The sequence below is a fragment of the Dipodomys merriami genome, unplaced genomic scaffold, assembly GCF_024711535.1.
Source record: "Dipodomys merriami isolate MVZ:Mamm:240054 unplaced genomic scaffold, mDipMer1.0.p SCAF_2, whole genome shotgun sequence".
NCBI classification, from domain to species: Eukaryota; Metazoa; Chordata; class Mammalia; order Rodentia; family Heteromyidae; genus Dipodomys; species Dipodomys merriami.
The window spans coordinates 85,553,534-85,578,818 of NW_027203381.1; the positions used below are offsets into that span (position 1 = coordinate 85,553,534).

The window sequence follows — 25,285 nt, forward strand, 5'->3', positions numbered from 1 at the left end:
TACTGCCCACAAAAGTTATGCTCTTTATTAGTGTCTACAATCTATTTTTTAATTCTTCAGTCTCTAGATGTTTTGTATGTGAGTTCTTAGCATATTTTATGAGAGCAGCAGAGTAGTTGGACACTCATAAGGCATTCCTGAGAGAGCTGTTTTGTGAAAACAGTTTGTTGTTGTTGTTGCTCTTCTTCTTCTTCTCTTCTTCTTCTTCTTCTTTCTTCTTCTTCTTCTTCTTCTTCTTCTTCTTCTTCTTCTTCTTCTTCTTCTTCTTCTTCTTCTTCTTCTTCCTTCTTCTTCTTCTTCTTCTTCTTCTTCTTCTTCTTCTTCTTCTTCTTCTTCTTCTTCTTCTTCTTCTTCTTCTTCTTCTTCTTCTTCTTCTTCCTCTTCTTCTTCCTCTAGCAGTTCGAACATTATTGCAGCTTGAAGGAATTTGCAATGCCCTTTGTATATGATGTGTCCTACCTCAAATTGAAAGCACTTTGCACTTAAATAAGCTTTTTTCAAAATACTAAGAGAGTAAGGCCAGGTAAAATAGTTTGGGGTTGTTAATTTTCTCTGGGCACATAGTCATTATATTTTATATTAAAAAGTTTATGTTATTCCCTATCTTAATTTTAGTATCTTTCAGGGTTTTTTATTTGTTTTTTTTTCTTTCTTTAAAAATGTGGTGACATGTATTATAAAGTCTGACCTTCTTAAAATGAGCTCCTCACTAGCTGTGAACAAAGCATAAGATACTACAACACACCAAGAAATCAGAACAATTTGGATTTCTAAATGGCCAAATACCATCAAATAGTAAGACATGATCATCTAGACTGCTGTCATCTAAAGGAGTCATTTTATGAGTGATGTTTCAGAAAAGCAACATAATAGCTATACAGAGATTGAAGTAGAGTGTTATCTCTTTGACTCTTGTGAGTTATAATTTTTAAAAAAGCTAATCTTGTTGTTGCAGATTGCTAGAAGTGTTAACACTCTCTTTCTCTCAATATTTAGCTCAGCTAAATTGCTCTAACAGATCTCTCTCTCTCTCTTTTTTTTGTCAGTCATAGAGTTTGTATTATGGGCCTGAGCATTATCTTTCAGCTCTACATCTCAAGGCTAGTGTGCTATCATTTGAGCTACAGCTCCACTTCTGGTTTTTCTGGAGGTTTATTGGAGATAAGAGTGTCACAGACTACCCCCCCCCCACCAGGCTGGCTTTGAACCTAGATCCTCAGATCTCAGCCTCCTGAGTAGCTAGGATGACAGGCGTGAGCCACCGGTGCCTGGTCTCTAACAGACCTCTTGTAAAGAGGTAAGATGTAAGGTTCTTCCATTTCTCTAAGCAAGTCTACACGTTAAAGAAATAAAACTGTTTTACATTATAGGAACCCATACTTTGACATTTTCTACAGTTGAAGAAAATAGCCTAGCCATACAGTTTTTCTCTATTCCATGTAGTGAAAAATGTCCTCTAATCTCTAGCTTCCATTTATAAAAGGCTAAGCGTTTAACATACCAAGCTAAGAGACAATCATAATGAAGTATCATTATTGGTTGCTTCCTCAAATTTAAGAATATCTATATTGGAATGAATCTATAATTAAGATATGTATGATATGAATTCCAATTCATGTTGAAGTTTCACAAGTTTCTTCATGGGCACGGATAACAGATTTCTTTCATTTTCATATATTCATATAATACATTAATGAACTTCTAGAAGGTACTACCAGTGATATCGTGTATTTCACTTGTAAACATTGTTTCCTAAATACTAGAACTCAAAATGTCTTATGTTAAACTAACATTAAATAATATGAAGAAATTTCTTTACAGCAGGAACTGGTAACATTTATTTTATAGTGAGGATTTTATATGGAAAATTCTAAGAATGAGCACAAGTGCAGTGATTATATTTTATCTCAGTGAACTAAAAGTCACACGTTTACAAACACAAGAAAAGAGGCCTCTGAGTTGTAGTCTAAATCTTACCATTGAAGGAGCTAAGACATTGAGAACTGAAATATGAAGTGACTAACCAAAATCCAGAAAGAACTGAAGCCAGTTCCGTTTTTTTGCCTTTCTAGGCTTCTCCCACGTCAGTCACTCTGTCATCAGGTCTCTCCCAATAAAGAAAGCTCCCTGGTGACTGTCATTAATGTGGTAATGATCCTGGTTACCTTTATAGACTCAACAATGATCAACCAACACCTATGATTACAAGTTTCCAGCTTAATCTCTCAGTAATAAAGTTCAGACACGGTACAGGATCTGTTTTTTTCTTTTTTAACTTCTTTTCTATTTTATAATTTGAAAGCAATTTTAACAATGTAGATATGTGGTTAACAAGTCCGCATAGTTTCTGTGGTGAGAATCAATATTATTTATTTTTAAGAAGAGGTACATTCTGTATTCTGTCAAGAAGAAAAGCTAATAGATTGAGCAATATTTCCAGAGGTAAAGTTAACAACCAAGGAAAACATCCAATAAAAGATGATTCTTATGTTTGAAGTGTATGTGCTTTGTTAGTCTTTCTTTCTCTCTCTCTGAAATTACTTTAGTTTCACTTCTGCCTGAAGTTCCTTTACCACCTTTATTTGTACACATAGCCTGAGGTGCTACTACATATAATTATTCCTCAGTTATTCTACCCACTTATCAGGGAGAAATTACTAATTTCTAGTTAGAAATGACCTGGGATTTTTCAAAGATGCAAACTAAAAATTGCTGAGCTTGAAATTTCATCAATTTTAACATGATTTTAAATAGGGTTGGATTTGCATTCAGGAAAAACAATGCTTCTTGGGTAGTTTGGTCACACTCCCTTTGATGTTTGCATTCACATAAAGGAGGGGTTTCGGAAGGAAAGCATTCCAAATAATGGGAATTGCACTTGAAAAAGAACATACTAGTTATTAATTAATAGTTTCTGAATTAGTACTTCACTTAGACATATTTCTTCTATTTTTGCATTGTTTTATTGGTGGAGTATTGACACTAGGACTTGAACTCTGGGCCTTGAATTCACATTAATGATCTACCTCTTGAACCACACTGCCAGAAAGATCTAGATTTGTGTGGTTAATTAGGGATAAGATTCTTTCAGATTTATTTGTCCAGAGCAGCTTCAAACCTTCAATCTCAGATCTCTGCCTCCTAATTTATACCTAAGATTATAGGCATGAGCCACTGGCCCCTGGCATTACATGGGTATATTTCTGATAAATCTGTTTAACTTTCTAGAAAAGAACATAATTTTGTTACAATTTTAACTTTTGAAAGAACAAAAATCCATAACTCATTAACAAAACAAGGATGTATATTTATTCTCATAGGCGAGAGGCCCACGGCTGAGAGTCAGGAAGCAAAGTCAAATGTATAGGTGCAGTAATCACAAGAAGTAAAGAAGGAGTGCAGAGCATGAAGGAAAAAGTCTGGCAGGAATTAGGTTTGAATAATAATATGCTTAGGCAGCAAAAATGGATTTAGTAGGGTTCAACTTGCCAATCAAGTAAGAATAGGAATCTGTTCTTTTTTAATTTTTACTATATATTTTTTATTGTAAATATACTGTACAGAGAGGTTACAATTACATGAATAAGGTAATGAGTATCCAGCATTGTTACCTCCTCCTTTGTTTTTCCTCTACCATCACTAACTTCCCCACTTCCCCAAGTTCTCCCTCCCCATTGCCCCCAAAGTTGTAAAGTTTGTTTTCAACATAATGTCTTGTATATCTCATTGTTACAATGTGTCAACCTATATCCTTATTTCAGCATTTTATTATTTCTCTTCCCCAAATTAGAAAAATGTATAAATAAGATGCAGGGCATCAGAATCAAATACAGTGAAAACAGGGATTATACCATGGAGGAAGAACATAAAAAAAACACAGTACATTATAAATATATTAAAAACAACAGCAAGAAAGATAAAACCTCTTGTGTCCCTATCTTGGGGTTCATATGGTCATATGTACATAGCTTTTGACCTTTTCTGCTTGTCCTAGACATATACTAGTTATTGCAAATAAGGAAAACCATGGGACCTATGTTTCTTTGGGCCTGGCTTACTTCACATAATATAATTTTTTCCAAGTCTTTCCATTTCCTAATAAATGGGGCAGTGTCATTCTTTCTGAAGGAGGCACAGAATTCCATGATATATATATATATATATATATATATATATATATATATATATCACATTTTCTATCTATCAAATGCCTAAAAGTAGGATTATTGAGTCATAGGGGAGCTCTATGTGGAGTCTTTTGAGGAACCTCCATACTGATATCCAGAGTGGCTGACCAAGTATACAATCCCACAACAATGAAATAGGGTTCCCTTTTGGCCATATCCCCTCCAGCATCTATTGTTATTAGATTTCTTGATTATAGCTATTCTAACTGGAGTGAGGTGGTATCTCAATGTTGTTTTGATTTGCATCTCTTTTATGGCTAGATAAGTTGAGCATTTCTCATGTGTCTATTGGCCATTCTTATTTCTTCTTCAGAGAAGTTTCTCTTTAAATCTTTAGCCCACTTATTAACCAGGCAGTAGTTTCTTTTAGAATTCATTGTTGGGATCAGGAACCTGTTCTTAAGAACTCATCTGTTCTTGAGTATTTCCACTGAAGTGAATGATGACCTCTTGCACAGAGATTCAGAAGGAAGTAGAGACACCTGCCCCACCAAAGGTGGTTCATTGGGTCACTTCCGTTTTCCTAACACTGCTGTCATATGAAAAAATACCAAGCTGGTTCACTCATCAGACTTTCCTGTTTCAAATATGAATCATCACCCACTGGCCTCTCTGATGCTCTCACTTCTGTAATTTTAACTTCCTCTGAAAATTTGGGTAGTAAGTTGATTGTGTGTAAAGATCAGAAAGAAGCTCAATGACCAAACTTTAGTGGCGGTTGGGGGTGGGGAGGTAGAAAAAATAGTATTTCTAGTAGTTCTTAGTTCAAGTATAGATCAATCCCCTGGAAAAGATTTCATTGTATCAGATATAGTCAGTTGGAAAAAATAGGTATACATACTGTATGATGTACATACTTTTAATATTAACATATTCTCTAGCATTGCTTGATTGAGCTTTAATTTCTGTATCAGATTATACAAATGAATACTACTCAGAAGTCCTAATATTTAACAAAGAACCATGAATGCACTCCTGTTTTTATAGGATTTGACAAGCATTCTTAAATAATTCTGTGTATTTCAAGACAGCATTTTCCTGTAGAAAGTTTCTTTCCAGTTATTTACTCCAAGAGAAGAAATCAACTTATCTTGAAAGAAAGGCTATTGGAAGAAAAGATTAACATTTAAAATGATTAAAATATATAATTATCTGGGCATTGTAAGAATATTTATGTCACAGCATGATGTTAATGGTTTACACAACAATCTGGGGAAATTTCTTTTAAAACTGAAATTTCTTTTATTCTGGTTTTCTTTCTTGTCAATCTTTATTCCGGAAGACAGGTGCTCTTCCTGATTTGTACAAGCTGCTTCCTTCATTTCCCTGGCCCAACATGACTTTTATAGAATATAGTATTCATTATTACAGAATTATGTTTCTTTAATCATAAATTTAAATTTAATTCTATATACTTAGACTTAAACAAGGCTTTTAATGATGAAAAGTATCCTAGCATATTAACTCTATCTTCATGGAAAATTAAGAACTCTATTATGATTTATAAATTGCATTATGATTGTGGGTAAATTACTTTGCTCAATCACAATGTTTCAGTGGAAATCCTGTATCAGACATTAAAAATCCAAAAATTCAGGCAGTATAAATCACAGGATAGAGTAAGATTTTTTTTTTCCAGTTGCAGAAGTGATTTAAAAGTTGTCATGGAGATTGTTTGATTAGTCTAGGTCACTAATATACTCCAGATGGTTCTGTACATTAAAAAAAAACAAGTCTCCTTTACTTAGCTTTATTTGATAGTGTCTTTATACAACTTAACCATTATTTTGTGAAGCACATACTACTTTGTTTTAATCTTAGAGGAAATGTGCTATATTTTTATTGGCATATCTGGTTAATAATTCATAATGTATTTGAAAATTTTAGACTTTCTGGGCAGAAGCTTATATAATAGTTTGACTCTTAGATCATAGGTATAAAAATTCATTAAGAAGGCTGTCTGGGAAACGACAGAAAAAACTACAATATAGAAATGAAAATGTACACAAATAGGAAGAAAATAAAACAAAGAAAAACAAAATCAAAGTACATAAAACAAACTAATTTAAAGATAATGGAAATTTAAGATTATTTTTTCTGGACTAGAGGAATCAGACAGGGTTAAAACTATTTTCAGCAATCCTATACCAACAATAGCAACAATAACATGCTATGATGAATCCAGTTCTTCACATTTCTCTCACTTTGTGTTCATTAAGACATATATTTGTGGGCTGAGAAGGTGGCTCAGTGGTAGAGCGCTTGTCTTGCATGCATGATGCCCTGGGTTCGATTCCTCAGCACCACATAAACAAAAAAGAAAAAAAATGGAAGTGGCGCTGTGGCTCAAGGGGTAGAGTGCTAGCCTTGAGCTGAAGAGCTGAGGGACAGCTCCCAGGCCCAGACCAGACCAAAAACAAAAAACAAAAAAAGACATATATTTGTCCCACAACTCGAGGTTTACTTTGAATAAAAATGTAATATTATCTGATTTCTTTCACTTTTCTAAGTTATATTTTTTCCAAGATAGGAGCTCGGTAATTTTCTCAGGTCATCCTTTCACTCATGATTCATCCTGTCTCCTAAGTGCGGGGATTAGGCACATGTGTCATCATGCCAGCCTACATATATGCATAGATGGCCTTCAAATTATCCATAATGTTTTATTACATTTCATAAGCATGCAAGTTGTGACACAATATTTTCTGTGGTACCAAGAGGTCAACTACCTGTATGACTGATTAATTAGTTTATGGAATCTTTCCTATGCTATTTCTGCCATATTATATTTTGGAAAATTCTCGATCCCTAAATTGATTTGGGATTTGAAGATAAAAAAATAGAATGAATAATTCTATCCTTTTGAACATATGCCTACACTTCTACCCAAGGAGAGGATATGTAGTTTTAATATCTTCAGAAACAAAACATCTTAAAAGTTAATTTTGAACATGCCTTTTTCTCCAGAAGATATCACATCTAATGTTCAATGTCAATAGATGTTCTAGAAGAATTTTTTATTATAGAAGTTATATTTTATGTTTTTATGTGCTTTGCACCTGTAAGAATATTAGGCTCATTTTATTCCATTTGCTTTTACAATTCATTTATATAGCTTGGGTAGAAATTTTCAGGTCCTGGACTTTTGTTTAAGGACTATATGGATCATGGTCCAAATTTATACAATAAATAAAAAAACCTGTTTTAGGTATTTCTTAATCATATGGAAATAGATGTCACTCTTTAAAATGTGCTTCATTAATAATCAGGATTTCTGAAAAGGCAACAGTAATATAAAGAACTCTGACTTTGATTCATATACTCATTCATTTATTCAAGCTCTATATACATACTATGGAGATGGCAGATATCAGAATCTACTATTTAGAAAAAGTTTAAGAAGACATAATTCCTACTTCAGGTATATTAGAATCCACAAAGGGGAAGGGGAGGTAAGAACAAATGGACATGAAGCAATATGTAAAATGAATGACATCTTGAACTACAGAAGATAAGCAAATAAGGAGATTAAGGCAAAGTTTCTGGAGGAAATGGAACTTAAGCTGAAACAACTTTTTCAGGCAAAATGAAGGTTGGGGAGGGGGTGGCAAAGTTGTTAGGGTTGTTGAGTCATACATACCAAGAGGCACATGGAACATTCCAATGTAAAACTGAAACACTGACACACAGAATGTACAGAAGGCTGTGTAGAGAAATGTAAGATCCCTAAACGTTATCCTAAAATGTTTGTCTTTTTCCATGATCCTATTGAGAAACCATTGTGGTATTTTAAGCAGGAGTTACAAGATTTTGATTCATATTTTGTATCCTTCTGGTGGCAGAAGGGAGAAGAGTTTAAACTGTGAGTACACTTCTAACCTGGAAACATGTTATGCTATGTTTATTTTTTGCACTTCCTGTTTTTATTAAGGTCATAGGGTTCTATTTTAATCTAAAAATCTACCCAAGTCTCTTTTAATCACATCCACTTTGTACTCCTAAATAACCTCTAGCCTACTTACACTAATGACCTAAAATAATGGTTCACAAAAACTATGCAATATGTCTCACATTCTTGTTTTAAACTTATGTTAAATGTAAATTTCAATCTCAAAATTACAGTGCAATAGTGATCTTACCAGAAACAAACCATATCATAATGAACATGATATTAATCATTCATAGGTAAAGTTTTCAACGCTTACTTGACTTGTTTTATACAGTGTGCAGATTCAAGATTATGCTTAGTACATGATGACATCGCTTTCATTTATATTCCATTTGAGTGGAGAAACTTGGAGTGAGAAAGAGACCACTGAAAAGTTTATAATTTTGAAGAACTTGTGATCTTCCTTCTCTATTTACCAAATGGCATAAGTATGTTATGTAGTTATATATTAGGGGCAGATAAACTGATATTAAATATTGAATAATATCCACCTTACTAAAGGCTTATTATCTGACAACCACACTGTTCAATGACTTTTTTTCTATCCACTGAACTTTCTGAAAATCTTAGCTTTATCAGCACTCCAGTAGGTAGGTACTCTGAATGTAGGTTAGAACAGAAGAGGGGCTAAGAAATTGACCCAGTGTTATTTGGAGAAGTAGATAATGGAGACATTTCATTACACATGTTGGCTACAGAAACTGAATTCTCTAGCTCTAATCTATGGTGGAAAATATGTACAATAAAACCAGCACATACTTAAAAGAATTCTTTAAACACTCATTTGTTAAAATTGTAATCAATAAGCAACAGATGTCCAATGCTACCCCCCTTATTGTCATGATGATAAATAATCTAATTCAACATGCAATATTTAAAAGCTGCTTCTGTGCTGGAAATTCTTAAATATGCAGGAGAACTGGGAGATTTATTTAACTGGTTGCATTTTCATTATAAATTTGGAAATACTTTGTGAGATTATACCATTTTCTCTGAAACTCAAAATCATATCCATTTTGCATTTCACAATGATGGTCAACATTTGAAATTATTTTCTTAGACTTCTTATAAAACTATTGCTTATTGTTCATTTAAACCTACAGAAGAATATGTGTGTATGTGCTTTCTCTAAACCACACTGTAGCTTCTAATTTTGAGGTGCAGAGAAATCACATAACACAATACTTTCATTACAGTTGTTAATTGAAGAAGAGGATAAAGGATTGTCAGCCTCATACACAGAGTGAACAATGACATCATGACATAGTAACGTACTAGGAGATATCACAACTTTGTAAACATATTATTATTTTAATTTTAAATAATGAACTTAAAAATATAAATGCTGGGGCTTGAATGCAGAACTTGGCTTCTGTATAGCTCTATTGGAGTTAAGAGTTTCCTAGACTTGTCTGGGATGGTTTTGATCTTTGATTCTCAGCTCTCACCCTCTTGGGTAGCTTAGATTAGAGACATGAGGCACCCGCTATTTTTAATCAGATTTTTTCAAATGAAAAAGATGAGGTTTTGTTTAAAAAAAAATCCAGTAATCCCTTTGATCACAACCAAGTTGAAAGGCAAAATAGCATTATCTATTATCCCATATGACAGATATCTACTTAAAGTGAAAATAGAGTTTCATATTTGGGAAAACAAGAAAGAGCCAGTACCACAAAGCAAAGAAAAAAAAAGGCAGACTGGATATATAGACTATTTCTATGTAGAAATCTATAACCGTTTACTTAAAAACATAGAGTAAATGAAGAAAAATAGCTATTTTCCTCCATTAATCAAAAGTATGTCTTAATTTAATAGCTACCACACAATTAATACAAAACCTTGTACCATTTTATCATGATAAATGAACTATTCTCCATCACTGCTCTGCTGTATGAAGTACATTTCTCAAGTCTGTAGCTACTTTACTTTCTTCTGAGGATTTACTATTGAAAAGTTACAATGAACTAAAAATTAGGGTTTAAAAACACATCTTAACTATCAAAACAATTTTGAATGCCACAAAAAAAGAGGAATCTATCTTTTAGTTCAAAAATAGTGTTAATCTTCAAATTACAGGTTTAAAAGATAATTTTCACTATTAAAATAATAGGTCATCAGAAAACCTTAATAAATGGAAGTAGCTTACAAAAGGAAAGCAATGGAGCTCCCTCTATTGAACTATAGTTGAGAAAAAAAGACTTGCATTTGAAATCAAAATTCTATTATCCAAATATATATACATCACAACAATGGATTGTTTTTCTTTCCAAGGCCTCACAAGTATCATCATATTTCAAAAACATCCATCCAGTATCACTTTCTAATTACAATACAACAAGTAAAATATTGCTTTGTAATTTTAGAGCATGCATTTCTTTTGTTGTTGTTTTTGCAGGTTGTTGGTCTTGGACTCTGGGCTTGGGCTCTGTCCCTGCTGCACTCTTCAGCTCAAGGCAAGGGCTCTACCACTTGAGTCACAGCGCCACTTTCGGTTTTCTGGTGGTTAATTGGATGTAAGAGGCTCAGGGACTTTCCTGTCCAGGCTGGCTTTGAATTGCAATCCTCAGATATCAGCCTCCTGAGTAGATAGGATTACAGGCGTGAGCCACCAGCGCCCAGCTCATGTGTTCCTTTTTCCACAATAATATTTTGAAGGGAGGAGAGAAATTACTTTTTAAAACTGATTGTCTGTCAGTTCTTCGGTTTTTGTTTGTTGTCTAAGTGGATAAAACTAAGAACTTTCATGACAATAATAGGAACTATAGAAATTCCTAATAAAATGTATTTTCCAACATTGTTTTAGAAACATAAAATGTATTCTGACAGTGCTGAAATAGCTCTTCCAAATAGGCAACAGAAATAGTTACAGGGTTTTCTAATGGGAATAAATGATTAGTATTAGTTTCACATCATGATCATTGAAAAATGGGATTCACAATAAATTCTTATTGATTCAAATTCTACTACTAGTCATGCATTGAGAAAAGCAATATATACTCACTGCCTTCTTGAATATTCATAGCAAATAAATTTGACAATTGTTATCCTCAATTTATGAATGAGGGAACTGTGATAAAAGTAGACAGTAAAAGGAGGGCTCTGATCCATAACTCAAGTCTTGATCTCTGCTTCAGTGCAGTTAGTCTGGATTCTGTGAGTACATGTTAGCATTAAACACAATGCATTTTAAATGATATGCATGAAACCGTACTATCTACCAAAAAAATCACTGATCATAAGTTGAAATCCTTTCCAACTGAATGTTTTTGATCAATTTTAGAAAATGATACTCTCCAGACTACACCATGACAGCCTCTTCTTTTATTCCTTGATCATTTCTTTAGCAAGGTGGTATTTCTTATCAGCAAAGAAAAAAAACAACTGATTTGGGATTTGCTTTACAGAACAGTTATGAACTTTCCATCATCATAGAATAAGAATAGTATTTAATCTTGCACAAAACAGGCTGTTCTGAAAGAAACCATTGAGGACTGGGTGTGCATCCAGAGGCTGCATCACAAAGGTGATTTTTTAACATGGCAAATACAAATATTAGTGTATTTCTGTCCTAGATATCATTTCAAAAGCACAACTTATATTTAGAGTCTACCTCTGCTCTGCAAAAATGTAAAAACTTACATCTAACCACCATAATCTTTTTTGTTAAGTCATTCCTATCACAAGGTTGAGAAAAATGCTTCCAGAACAAAGAGAATGTACTGCAAATTTGAACACTGAAAACCAAATGCCAGGCAGACAACATCACACACTTTAAGATAAAAAAGCTGTAAATATTCATAATTCTATTATTAATATTTGTTGTTTTATTTTTAAAATAATGTCAGTATATTCTTCTGTTAACCCTTCATATATCTTTTCTTGCTTTATCTTTTTTTTCTGCATAAGGTGGCCATAAAATAGACTTCACTCATACTTTCTCTAATAGGTCCAAAAATTACCAGGTGAAATGTATGTAATGATACTGGTGTTTCTGTATACTTGTGATAGATTGTATTTTTCAGTTTGAAAAGGATTTGATGAGCTCTTTCCAATAAATTGCTCATAAAAAAATTTACTTAAAAATAACTGGTTTGTTTAGTAAGATCAATTATACATGCCTTATAAGTGGCACTAATTAGTTTCAACATATAATGTTCATTGAACAAATATCTGGACATCACTTGTACCAAATACTCTTGAAGCTTACATGTGGTGGCCTTTTAATTCATTTATCATGTTAGACAGTCTGATTCCACACGGCATGAATTTTTAAGTGAAAGAAAACATTGTTTTCACATTAATTCCACAATTATAATTACAGTTTATAGTCTAAAAGCTAGCAGTTCTAAATGTTTTGTGTAAAGTTACATTCAAATGTTAGAAATTTATACTGTATAGATTTCTTTTATCCATTTTTGACCCCATATCATGAATAATTAAGTTAGATGTCAATAAATCAGTTACTTTATACATGAATTTACATGCCTATTACTCCTATGATCAATTTTTCCAATGAGTTTCAAATAAATAAGGACCAAACTTATTAAATTAATAGCATAGAATTGTGGAGGGAATATAAAGAAATTGTATTCCCACTTGGAATTTTTTAAAGATGTGTGCTTTTTGAACTGTAACTGTAGAATTTCTTCCTAAATAAAAAATGAACATATTCTTGGATTCAGTAACGTCATTTCCAAGATATTTCCCTTCCGACATTTTTGTTCATAATGATAACGACACCTGCTTAGGGTGTTTATTCTTTTATTGTTTTCAGTAACAAAAGAAGGGGAAAATCTTTACTTCCAGGAACTGTCCAAGTGGTTAGTCATGATGGTACACTAAAATCCAATGTACCACTTCAAAACATGAGTTAACATGTATGTGCTGATATGAGACAATGTCATAATCTCTAAAATATGTTGTCAATAAAAAAGAAGAGGAGAAATGTTTTTCCTATCTTATTTTTGGTACCCTACCCAGTTCTCTTTGTTTTTAGTTCTTTTTCAGATCATGACAATGAATTTTTGCCCATGCAGACATCAGACCATTAGCGTCTTACCAACACCTTGGAGCGTCTGTGATTTATGGCATATGCCATCATGCCTGTACCTCCCACTTGCATTTTTTTCCAATAGAAGGAGTGTATATGTAAATACTTGCTAGTCTATGAGTTTTGAAAATGCTAGAGATTTTCTGAATCTCACCGCTGGTAAATAACTTCATAAGATTGCAAGCAAGTATTTAGATAAGTTCAAGTATCCCCAATTTATTCTTCCACCTGCAGGAATTTACTTTAGAGTCCCTGAATAAAGAACACCAAAAGCAAAACAAAACAAACAACAACAACAAAACACAAACACCACTTAACCTCCAAGAATTAAAAGCCAAGTTCTTTCTTTCCTTCCTTTCTCTGGCCACTGGAGTGAAGAGCTCTTCATTTCTTCTTGTGGTACTTATTGAAACTTCCAACAAGCAGTTACATAAGTAGTTAAGTCATATCTGCTTCCCAGAGTGAACATAATGTCTCTTGCATGACCAACCTTGACTGTTAAGTAACTGGTGTATTTCCTTATCCCAAGAATATTGTTTTATCCACACTGAACCAAATTAATTTATGTTGAATACTGTTCTAATATGTTGAATAGTCATTTCACCCATAGGCTTTAGTTATCATTTTTTTCTTTATTGCTACAAAACCTTCAGTCTGTAAATATAAATTAAACTAAAGTCTTATCTAAAATCTAACACACTCTGAGATAGCTGGAGCTAGAAATAAGAGGCTAACTAATCTGTTAGAACTGTTTATTAGTCTTAGCACCAGCTGTCTTAACCATACTGTTGACTAACCCAAAACATGTCATCATTTCGGGCTAGCTAGAATTGTGCCTTACATGTATAGAAGTTGAGGGTTTCCTCAACTTTGTAGATATCTCTGATCATTTTTATTAAAATTCAGATTTATAGTTGTGCTACTGAGAAGACTCCCAGAAGAGCAGATTGGGAGATGTGAAATTTGCTATGAAAGGATTTCAGACTCAGGATGAAATAAGCCTTCTGTACATACCCTCAGAACTAGGTGTAGTGGATTTCAAACATTCCTATTCCCTTGGCAACTCAGGTTGTTTCATCTTTTATAGAAAAATATGAAATCTTTTTTAAAAGAGTTTCTTTATGTCTGTTTCTTTCTCATCCATACAATGAACCTTCCATAATTTCATTCATGGGAGGTTAAAACTTCAATAGGAAGAAATATTTTTGGGTTTGTTTGTTTGTATTTTTACTGGTCTCCAATTTAGCTTGTGCTAGGTAATTACATTTTCCTGGACCAACTTGCTAGAAGAGAAAGGCAAACCCACTGAAACATTCTGGCGCTCTGAGTTCTAATTCTTTCTCATATTCCACAGGAAACATGCACATAATCTTTTAATGACATTACTACTACAGTTTACATTTAAATCTGGAAAGCTTAGAAAAATACTTTGTCAGAGTAAAGAATGAATTCACCTCTACAGAGTGTAAGACAAGTTACTAATAATTACAATGCGTTAGTTTTCTGTGTCTATAATGAAATATTGAAGCAAATTAACTTCCAACCAGAAAAGATTCATTTGGGATCACACTTTTGAAAGTTCCAGTCCGCTATCAATTGATACAATTTGTGGGGACTGAGGTAAAAAGACACATGATGATAGCAGCACATAATGGGTCCAAATTGCTTAGCTCATACGAGGCAGGGAATAACAAGGAAGAGGAAAGGACCAGGCTGGGCTTGAACTCAGGACCTGCCTGGGTGCTGTCCCTGAGCCTCTGTGTTCAAAGTTAATGCTTTACCACTTGCATTACAGCACCACTTCCAGCTTTTTCTAAGTAGATTTTATTGGAGATAAGAGTCTCACAGACTATCATTCCTGGGCTGGCTTCAAACTGAGATCCTCAGATCTCAGTCTCCTGGGTAGCTAGGATTACAGGTGTGAGTCACTGGCTCCCAGCTTAAACTTCTTCTTCTTCTTTTTGGCCAGTCCTGGGGCCTAATCTCAGAGCCTGAGTACTGTCCCTGAGCTGCTTTTGCTCAAGGCAAGCACTCTATCACTTGAGCCACAGCACTACTTCTGACTTTTTCTGCTAATGTGGTGCTGAGGAATCGAATCCAAGGCCTCATGCATGTGAGGCAAACACTCTACCACTGAGCCACATTCCCAGACCCTCAAGCTTCATTTCTGAAGACACAAAAAGGTGTCATGAATGACACATACTCAGGTGTACATGTAAGGCACTCACTGGTAACATCTTGCTTTGAATATACCAAGACTCCTGGCCATCCTATTAATAATATACTTCCTAATAGCACCAAAAGAAAATAGATTAAAAATAAATTATACAACAGGTATCAAAACAAACAATGCAATAAATATCATCTGAAGAATGGCTAGATAATTTTCACAGGGGACATAAGCTACAGCTTCTGTGGTTCAATGTATAGCTTTTAGGGCTTAAATCTCAGAAACATCATTTAGATTCTTGTTAAAAGTTTTGATTATTAACAGATGAACTCTTACTAGCCAAACTCATAAATCAGATTATTGGTTTGTAGTAGGGCAATTATTTGCCAGGACAGTGCTTACAAAATTCGAAATAGCCTGTGCCCTTCCTATAAATTAGCTACATAAAACGTCACATTATAATTACAATATTTCTTCGTGACCACGAAATGAAGTCACAGCATGTGAAGATTCATTATATTACTTACCTAATGAGATTCATTTTTACAAAATGCTGAGGCACTAGGGGTCTGAGCAAGTCAAAGGGTTACTTTCACCACAGGAGAAAGTATTGAATGTGGAAGAGCCTTCCATAACAACATTGGGTCAACAACTTTTGCATGTTTTCTGTTTAAAACCTTTGCACTCCTAAGGACAAGTGCCTCACTAATGTACATTTTCTATTTTTTATTTTCATTAGGGTACTGTCAAAGCATCACCATGTCTTGATAGCCAGAAAATCCTTCTTTTGACTCAAACATTTGGCTTGTACCTGTTCTTTCAAGATGGTTGTAATTCACAGCTTCATTCTTAGGGAATAAAATTATGGTCTTAATTTTTGTATTCTTTGGGAAAAATTTGTTGTAGCTCATGAAAGGAAGTTACTGCCACACAGAAGAGCTTAGTTTTCTGTACATGAATTAGTTTATATAATGAAAGAAGGATGATACTTCCAGGTGTCAAGATGCTTTCAAGACTGCAAGACACACCAGTAAAGGAAAACATTTGACATTGCAGTAGTTTATGGTGAATTGAGAAAAATGAATGTAATCATAATATAATGTGGAAAGGCTACACTAAAGATAGTTACACAGGAGCGGGAAAGGATATAATTTAAGCATTATTAACAACTCAATGCTGATTCCATGCTAAAAGCAGAAAATACAGGAAAATTATTTTTATTCCTTGTTCTAGTGTGGTAACATAGGATCTCTAAAACTATACACATGAGAAGTGTTAAAATCTACTTATTTTAGTCTCGAGTTTAGCTCGGTGGTGTAGATTGAACTTGCATTTTTAAGTCCCTGGATTTAATTCTTAGTACTGGGAAAAATATCTATTTATATTGAATTTTGTGATGGAAGTATCTCTGGATTTATCCCAAGAAAATATAGCAGATAGTTGACATTTTAATCTACAAATTTAGTTAATGTCTTTGATCCTAGCAATTTGTAACAACCTAATAATTCACAGAAAGTATTACCTCCCCCTAAAAGTAGATATATGATACACTCTAAGTAATCAATCTACAAAGCCAACTCATAACAAGAAAAAAGACATATTTCTCTGATCACTCATAGAAATCTATTTAAAGTAATGGATAAGTATGAGAAAATGGCCATTAAGTGAGAGAAAGAGCAAATTTGAAAATGTGATGTTTTCAAACTGGACATTCTATTGAACTCTGGACAAAGCCAGAAGATTATACCAATTGTCGGTTATGTATTCTGTGTGCAAATTAGAATCTCTAGTTTTTCTGTCAATTGCAAATATGGCAAAATAATAATTTTATCTGTTCTTTTTTAGTCTTACAGTCTTTCTTGGCCGGGCTTATGTATCCGTTAATGGGATGATAAAGAAGAAAGTGAGAGCAATGAAGGGGTGAGAGGGAGGAAGTGAGGAAGAAAGGGAGGAAGAGAAAGATGCCATAACAAGAAGTTAGACAGCTATGTAACCTCTGATTAATTGGTTCCACCACAATTTAGCTTCATTATGTTGAATACTATGTGTTCTTAAGAGGACCACTTACAGGTATGTTCATTAAGCACCTCAACTCAAATTAGATAATTCTTTGATTAGAAACTGTTTTAGATAGTGTACAACTCTGATTTTTCTTTCAATGGAATGAGTAATCGAGAACTGAGTGGATAAGTAAGAAGCATTAAAAGCTAATTTCATTCTTGGAACATGCTCCACAATAATGGGCTATGATAATAGGTTACCATGAAACAGTTACTGAATACCCAAGCACATTTGGAATTTCACCTTTCTAAAACATATAAGGTTTTCCATTCAATAATAAAATGAAAATAATATGAATTTCTGTATTTAAACAGAAAATAAGATCAATAAATGCATTTGTAGCTCCAAAAACATGAAAATGCTTTGTATACTCCAATAGTTATAAGATTCAACTTCGTCAACTAGCATATAATATCTGTCATTTTATATAAAAATAATGTGTATTTCAGATTTGACATTTTTCACAATAGGGAAGGGAAAAAAATCTGCTCTAAAAAAAGTAATTAAAAGTACTAAACATTTTTCTGGAATTAAAAATCTGAAAACAAAATGAGTTGTAAAGTAAAAATAATTAAATAATCATTTATCTACAATCCCCCAAGAACAACCTTCAATATCAATGAGTTAGCGTCATATGTCACATACAATCTTCATACATCACATGTATTCATGTGTCTATACGAAAACTAACAATGAAGAACAAAACATACAGAAAGAAACTGAACTTATATACCTATGAATACACAGAGGCACAGAACTAGAAACTCTTTTAACCCCTGTATAGCTCTCTTGTGTATTTGGGATATAAACTGCATGTGTCTACTTGTGTTAATAGCTTCAGGGATTTAGAAGTCTTTGATGGTATTTTATGCTAAATCAGTGTCGGGAATTGAATGAGGTGTGTCTGTGAATATAAGGCATAATAGAGCATAATAGTGCTATCTTTAAAATGCTGATATTATATATCAACCAATGCTAAGTCAGAACTATCACTACAGAGAAAGAAAATTTTACTAGTGAGAAAGAAAGAGAAAAAATAGTTCTCCCAGATTACAACCTTCTTAGATAGCAATACAAAAACTCTGAACACTACCTTTAATGTAAAAAGTATTTTGATAACATTTAAGATGACTAAAGTGAGTTTTTATTGATTTTCTCTTTCTCAATAAGTCCATAGAAGCAATGCAATTTCATCCGTTTTTCTTTTTTAAAAGATACAATAGCTTGAGCTTTCTAAAAAGTAAAAAACATCTAAAATTTAGTATTGCAAAATATTTTGGATTTCTATATGCCTTCAAACAAAAAGAAGTTGTGTGTGTGTGTGTGTGTGTGTGTGTGAGTGTGTATGTCTGTGTTGTTTTCCATTTTGTTCTACATCCTAGGAACAATCTTAAGATGCTCAATTGATGCTTTGTCACATGGATACTTCAGTACCAACAGCATTTGTGTCACACTGGGTACTACATTAGCAGATAAAATAGAAGGAACAGACTGCACCCTCTCAGGATGGGTAGGTTACACAAACAGTATATTCTGAGATGTGAAGACCTTTCCCAAATTGAAGTCTCTTTTCCCAAGAGAATATAAATCCTCTTTATCAAGGTAATTTGTTTAAAGACTAGGCCTGGTCAAGCTTGGAAGAGTAAGCACAAAATACAGTGTGTGTGTGTGTGTGTGTATACATATACATATATATATATATACATATATGTATATGTATGTATATGTATACACATACATATTCTTCATCACTTTTGGCCCAGACTTCTAATCCTAGCTATTTAAGATGCTGAGAATGGGATGATTGAGGTTAGAGGCCAGCCCAGGCAGAAAAATCTTCAAGACTCCAGCTTAACAGAGGGAGTTTCTGGCAGCTGTTATCTAAGCAACAGTGAAAAGCTTAAAATTAGATCATTGCCCAGGCCAATGTCTAAGCAAGAAGTGAGTCCCTGGTCTCAAAAATAACTTAAGCAAAACAAATGTGTAATGGCTCAGCAGTTAGGGATCCTTTCTAGCAGTGTGAGGCCTTGAGTTCAAACCAAGTACTAACGCACGCCCGCACGTGCGCACGCGCACACACACACATACACACACACACACACACACACACACACACACAAATTGGAATACACTGGCCCTTTTCTATTAATACAATTTATACAAACTTATGTAGAAAATTATTAGAAAAACACTATTGGAAAATGGCCCTGACTGCCGTAGTAGATTTTTTTTAATCTTAAAATAGTAGAAACAAGGAGTGAGTTGAAGGATATTTCAAACACAGATGCTTGGTTGGTCTTTTTACTTCCCACATGAGAAAGCTACAGGCTCCAAAGGTTAAATGACTTGCTTATGTGCCTGCAGGTAGATGGTCCTGAGCCAAGTCCAGCAAAGCAATTTACTGCAAGTAGTACTTCATTACATGGCAAATTGCTACTGGGTTAAATAAATCAAGGAATACATATATGTGTGTATGTTACTAAGTAGTTTATAATTTGGGAATTAATAAATTACAGTAGTGCACCTAAATATCTGAAGGGACATTATTTGAATTATTGCTTTCCCCAACGTCTGTTGAGTGCTAGTTTCCAAACACACTATCACACTCTAAACAGTTTTATGCATGCTTATGTCTGGGAAGAAATGTTAAAATTTCAGTGAGTAGTGATGAAAAAAAAAATCCAAGAGAAGAGTGTACACCAATGACCCCAGGGAAGAAACAGTTAACTGCTAAGCTCCCTCCTCCTTGTAAATAATCAAAGAAAGCTTTCTTTAAAGCAATACAAAATGTCACCACAGGCTGACGCTCTTTCTACAAGAATAATGAGATTTTTTGCTCCCTAGCGTGCGGGGCACACACTTCATTGCCTTGATCTTTATATTCAGGTTTTGTGGTGTAGACACATTCTCTGTCTTCCCTTCCGAGCAAGGCAAGCCTAAAATTACAGCGATGCTTCACAGTACTGACTACTGGCCAAAAGACCTGCAGAAGCAGGCTCACCAACTCGAAAAGAACTCCCCCCCACCCCCACTTCCCTCCCCCGTAGTGGACACACTATTAAAATTGCTCCGGAAATGGAGGGAGGCAGCCAGGGAAGCCAGCCCCGGGGAATGAAGCCAGCCTTTGGCACCGTGTGGCTCGCAACCTGCCCAGCTAGGCGCACATGCCGTCCAGGACTGGAGCTGAGTGGAGCCCAGGCGCCCCTGAGCGTCCTGATCTTTCTTTGGACAACAGGAGGACACTGCCACCGCAAAAGTTCGCACAATGGCCGCGGAGGCTGTCAGGGAGAGGGGAAGGTGAGGGCTGGTGTGACATCCGCCCCTTAGATTAGCGGTGGTTGGCTGCGGGGCGGGAGCGCACCCCACTCGCCCGGAGAGCGCGACCACGCGAGCCCGCAGCGCTGCGAGGATCGCGCACTCAAAGAAAGGTCTGAAAGAGGAAGCTCTCTCCCTTTGGGGCAGTTAGATGTTAAGGAAAAACCTGTTCTCCGACGTGGCCAACTGAAAACACATTCCAGCGCGACCGCACGCAAAACAAAACGGGGTGTGGGTGGTTGGGGGGTGGGGGAAGGTGGGGGAGGTGTGGGAGAGATTACAGGCTCCCAGGCGAGAGAGAGTTAAACGGAACCGCAACTGTGGGCGTAGGGATCTGGACATTTCTCACACTGCCTCATCCTCCCTTCTAGATTCTCTCCTTGGGCTCCTTCAAGTCCGTCTTTTCCTAATCCACCCAGGGCAGCAGGAAAAAGTGAAATTCTCACTAAGCCAGATCTAAAAAAGATCGTTTTGGATTTTTTTTTTAAACCTGGGCCCCGCCTGCTGTAAATCCGTTTCAACTCGGGTTTCAGGTCCCCGCCCCTGAGCTAACGCCTTTCACAGCCTCCGAAAAAGCAGGTGAGCTCATTACCTCACCCAGAAATGTAACTTTAATAAAGAGATCTGAGAGGGCAGCCCCTCCCCCACACCCTGAGCGCCCTCTCCCTCCCTCCCTCCCCCCTCTCTTCTCTCTCTCTCTCTCTCTCTCTCTCTCTCTCTCTCTCTCTCTCTCTCTCTCTCTCTCTCTCACACACACACACACACACACACACACACACACAGAGGAGCCCCATGCCATAGTGACTCACAAGCACTTGTGATCTCTTTTCCAGTCTCTAGTCCCCAGCTTTTACTTTTCCCTGTTTCCTGGGAGAGATTCACAGGCTTTGAAATCTCTTCTGGGGCCTCAGTTTGCCAAAGGACAGACAGGCATAAAAAGATTAAAAACTAAAGACATGATAAGGAACCAACCGAATCCCAAATAACAGTAAATTGGCAAGTATCTACTAAGAAATGAAAAAAAAATTAAAAACCATAAGAAAACTTCAAAGTACACACACACGCACACACACACACACACACACACACACACACACACACACACACACACACACACGCAGGGAATTACAGGAACCTGCTGTTCTGTCAAGTGACTTGTGAGCGCTCAAACGCCAGGCTGGGACGCACTGGGGCCAGCTGCCTGGCGGTTCAGAGAATGCCACGACCGGGGGACGTCCCTGGGGATGAGGGAAGGGATTCCCCGCGCGAGGTATTTTAGGGGTTATCTCCCTTGCCCTCGAAGGTTTAGTATAGAAGCGAGAACCAAGGCGATGTCTTTGGGGCTGGAAATCCACCGTCCCCTGACTTGGAGAGCTGGGGGCGATGTCTCATTCACCTAGCTGCTAATTTCCAGTCCAGAGTGCGTTAATTTGCTTGCCATCACCCATCACCCCTATTCACCGCCCACCAGACAATGGAACTTCGATTTAAGCATTATTTTATGTATTTTTTAAGGGAATGATTAAAGTCCTTCTCCACCCCTTCCACCCCCTCCCCTATGTCCTCCTCATCTTTTATCAAGGGGAAGTTACCAGGGGATTTATCCAGGGCTGAGGGGGAGTGCGGGCAGTTAGTTATTTCCACCCAGAGCTAAGCGAAAGGAAAAGTGCTTGAAGCGCAGTGACGCCGACTCGGATACCCTGGGGGTTCGAGGATTGTCAGTAGGAGACAGAGTCCGCCACCTCGTTGGGGGCTACTACGGGGGATCCGGGAGTGGGAGACGAGTCCGATCGATCGATCGATGGGACCCGTGGGCTCCAGCGGCCCCGACCCCGACCTCACCCCAAAGTTCCTGGAGATTTACTCCGGGTTCCTGATCTCCTCCCAAACTTGAGCCAACCAAGCCCAGCCCTAGTATGTGGTACAGGTGCCTAAGTCCCGGGGCCAGATCTGGGCTGCCGGGACGCGGATCCCTTTACCTCCTCCCCCCTCCCCATTCCGTCCCCCACCACTCCACGCGCCAGGGCGCCCGGCCCGGCCCGGGGGGGGGGCACATAGGAGCCTGTCTTCCCCCCCAACCCCCGAGCGTGGGTCAATCCGGAACTGATCCCCAGGCTCTCTCGCTCACCTGGTCTGAGGACCGCAGCAGAGATCAAGAGGCAGAAAACCAGACGGCAGGAAGGGGTCGCCTCGGATGCCATATTCCTCCTCCTTTCCGAGGACCACTGATAGGAGTCCGCGCCGCGGGAGGAGCGCGGTGGGGGAGCCGTCCCGGATGACACCCCGGGGTGCCCGCGCGCTCGCGGGTCCCGACGCGGGAGGACAGCGGTTTCTCCCGGACACCGGGTCCCCGGGGCTGTGGCGCTGCGCCTTCGGGTCTCCGCCACGCGTAACTTTCCACGCAATGACCGCAACTCCTCCTCCCTCCCCCTCAACGCTCGCCCTCGGTCCCTTCGGCGGCTCCAGCCAGGACCAGAGATCTTCTTGATTCTCTTTTTCGAGCAGAGCGGAAAAGGTGAACGAGGTTCTCTCTTTCTTTTCTGGCTTTGAGGGGGGGTGTCTGCTGCTGGTGGTGGTGGATAGCGCCTTTTAGTTTTCTTCTCTCAAATAATACTACTAGTGCGAATGATAATAATAATAACGGCAGTTGCAATGCGCTGGGAGAGCGGGCGGCCCGCGGGGACCGGCGGGGACGGCGCGGTGGGCGCGGGGCGGCGGGTCTCCGCAGGTGGCAGCGGTGGTCGCGGCGCAGCAGTGGCGTTGGGCAGCGGCGGGCTCGGGGCAGCTCTGAGCCGAGCGTCGGGAAGGCGTGTGTGAGCCGCCTCTCTCCTCCTCCTCCTCCTCCCTCCCGCCTCTTCGCGCCCCTCTCCCTCCCTCCCTCCCCTGATCTCTCCTCCCTGCTTCTTCCCCTGGCTGGACGCGGAGCCAAGCAGGTGGTTGCAGCGCAGATCCGCAGCCTAGAGGCGCTGCAGGACCGAGTGCGACGCGGAGCCCAGATCCCCGATTCCAGGCGGGGCGAGGGGAGGGAGGAATAGGGGGGCGTTGGGGGTGGGTGGGAGGGGAAGGCAAGGGGTTGGTGGGAGGAGTTCGTGGCCACGCCCCCAGTATGCTGGTGGGAGGAGCTTCCTCGGAATTCCTCCTCCGAGTTCACAGCCAATGGGGAGCCGGCGTGGGAAGCGACGGGGTGTCAGTTCCCCGGGCTGACACTTCCCTAAGGCTTCAGCAGCGTTCCGGTGATTTGGCTTCTCACTTCCCGCTGCCCACCCAGCCTGGCCCGAGTTCGAAAGGCCAGATCGTTCTCTCATACTCCCGAGGAGATGATGATAATGCCCCCTCAGAATAACGAGAGTACTGGGACGGGGCAGTCCCCCAGGGGATCTCACCTTGGGTCCAAGAGCAGGGATCAAGGGGAAAAGAGAAGACCACTGGTCTTTGGAGTTGATTGCTTCCCGCACCCTCCTTCCCTACCCCCCTCCCATTCGGACACCTTTTATGGAAGACCACTAGAGTCCACTGCCCAGGGTCAAGTAGGAGCTTTTCTTACCACCCACCCCTTCCAGGGGAAATGACATGCAGAATCTCTAGACCTTACTTCGTCAGGACGGATTTTCCCATTGGCCACAGGAAAAAAAAAAGATTAATTTTATTTCGAGTTAAGCAGCTATTTTAAGTTACAAAATAGATCATCCTCAAGTTTCTCAGAGGTTTTTTTTCTCTACCTGGTGTGTTTCCGGAACGCCAGGCATTCAAGCAGATGATGATTGATCCACTCCCTTCCCGCACCCCCCACCCCCCTCCCCGGGAGTATCCTGGGGAAGATGTGTCCCTTTCAGATCAGGCAGGGAGCATGAAGGAATATATTCCTTTAGAAAACACGGAGGTGGAGTTGTTGGAGACCTGTGTCGCTCTAAATCAAGAATGCAGGATCACAACTCTTATCCTTTGAGCTTAATAAAAATCCTGGTCCCTGAACCACTTCTCTAGGGGCATTGAAGAGCCTTAGTGCAAGGCAGGTTTTCCACCTTGTGAGACCAGTTCCCAGCAGAGAATGCTAAGTGGTTGTCCTTTCTCTCTCCGGAAAAAGCTGGGAGTCACCAACTAGACTGGGGTGGGGGTAGGGGAGGATGGCAGGCATTCAGGAGAAGTGTGTGTCTTTCTCTCAGAAAGCGCATGCACATGCATGCAGGCACAAGATCTTTGAATTCTTTATCTTTTAGTGCTGGAAACTATTAGGCTTTTAACATGAGCTGCGACTTCTCCCCATTAAAAAAACAAAAACCTGCCTGTTTAGTTCCTGCATGATCAGTGTTCTAGAGTAGAGCTCTTCTATTTCTCCTCTCAATGTCAATAGTTTCTCCCACGTGGTTTTAACATTAACATGTCATTTGCATCTTCTGAATCAACAGGAAGGCTAATGTAGGGAGGCAAATGCCTTTTAATACTGTTCCCTAAGCTAAGCCTGGCTGAACTGCTAACATGCCCATAGAATCCTATTGGTTTCCTTTAGGGGATTGTTTTTGTTGTTATTTTTCTTTGAACAACTGCTTCTGCAA

General features: G+C 38.0%; 1 protein-coding gene across 2 annotated transcripts in view; it reads right to left on the minus strand.

The window, feature by feature from the left end:
* The window catches only part of Alcam (activated leukocyte cell adhesion molecule), a 178,792-nt gene extending 155,238 nt beyond the window's left edge, over positions 1-23,554 (minus strand). The window contains exon 1 of one of the 2 annotated variants that reach the window (XM_070030328.1): positions 22,861-23,554. In XM_070030328.1, the coding sequence (XP_069886429.1) occupies positions 22,861-22,933 (73 nt within the window). In that variant the 5' untranslated portion in view covers positions 22,934-23,554. The remainder of the gene's footprint in view (positions 1-22,860) is intronic. The other variant, XM_070030327.1, reaches the window with a different exon arrangement.
* Positions 23,555-25,285: the final 1,731 nt, after the last annotated feature.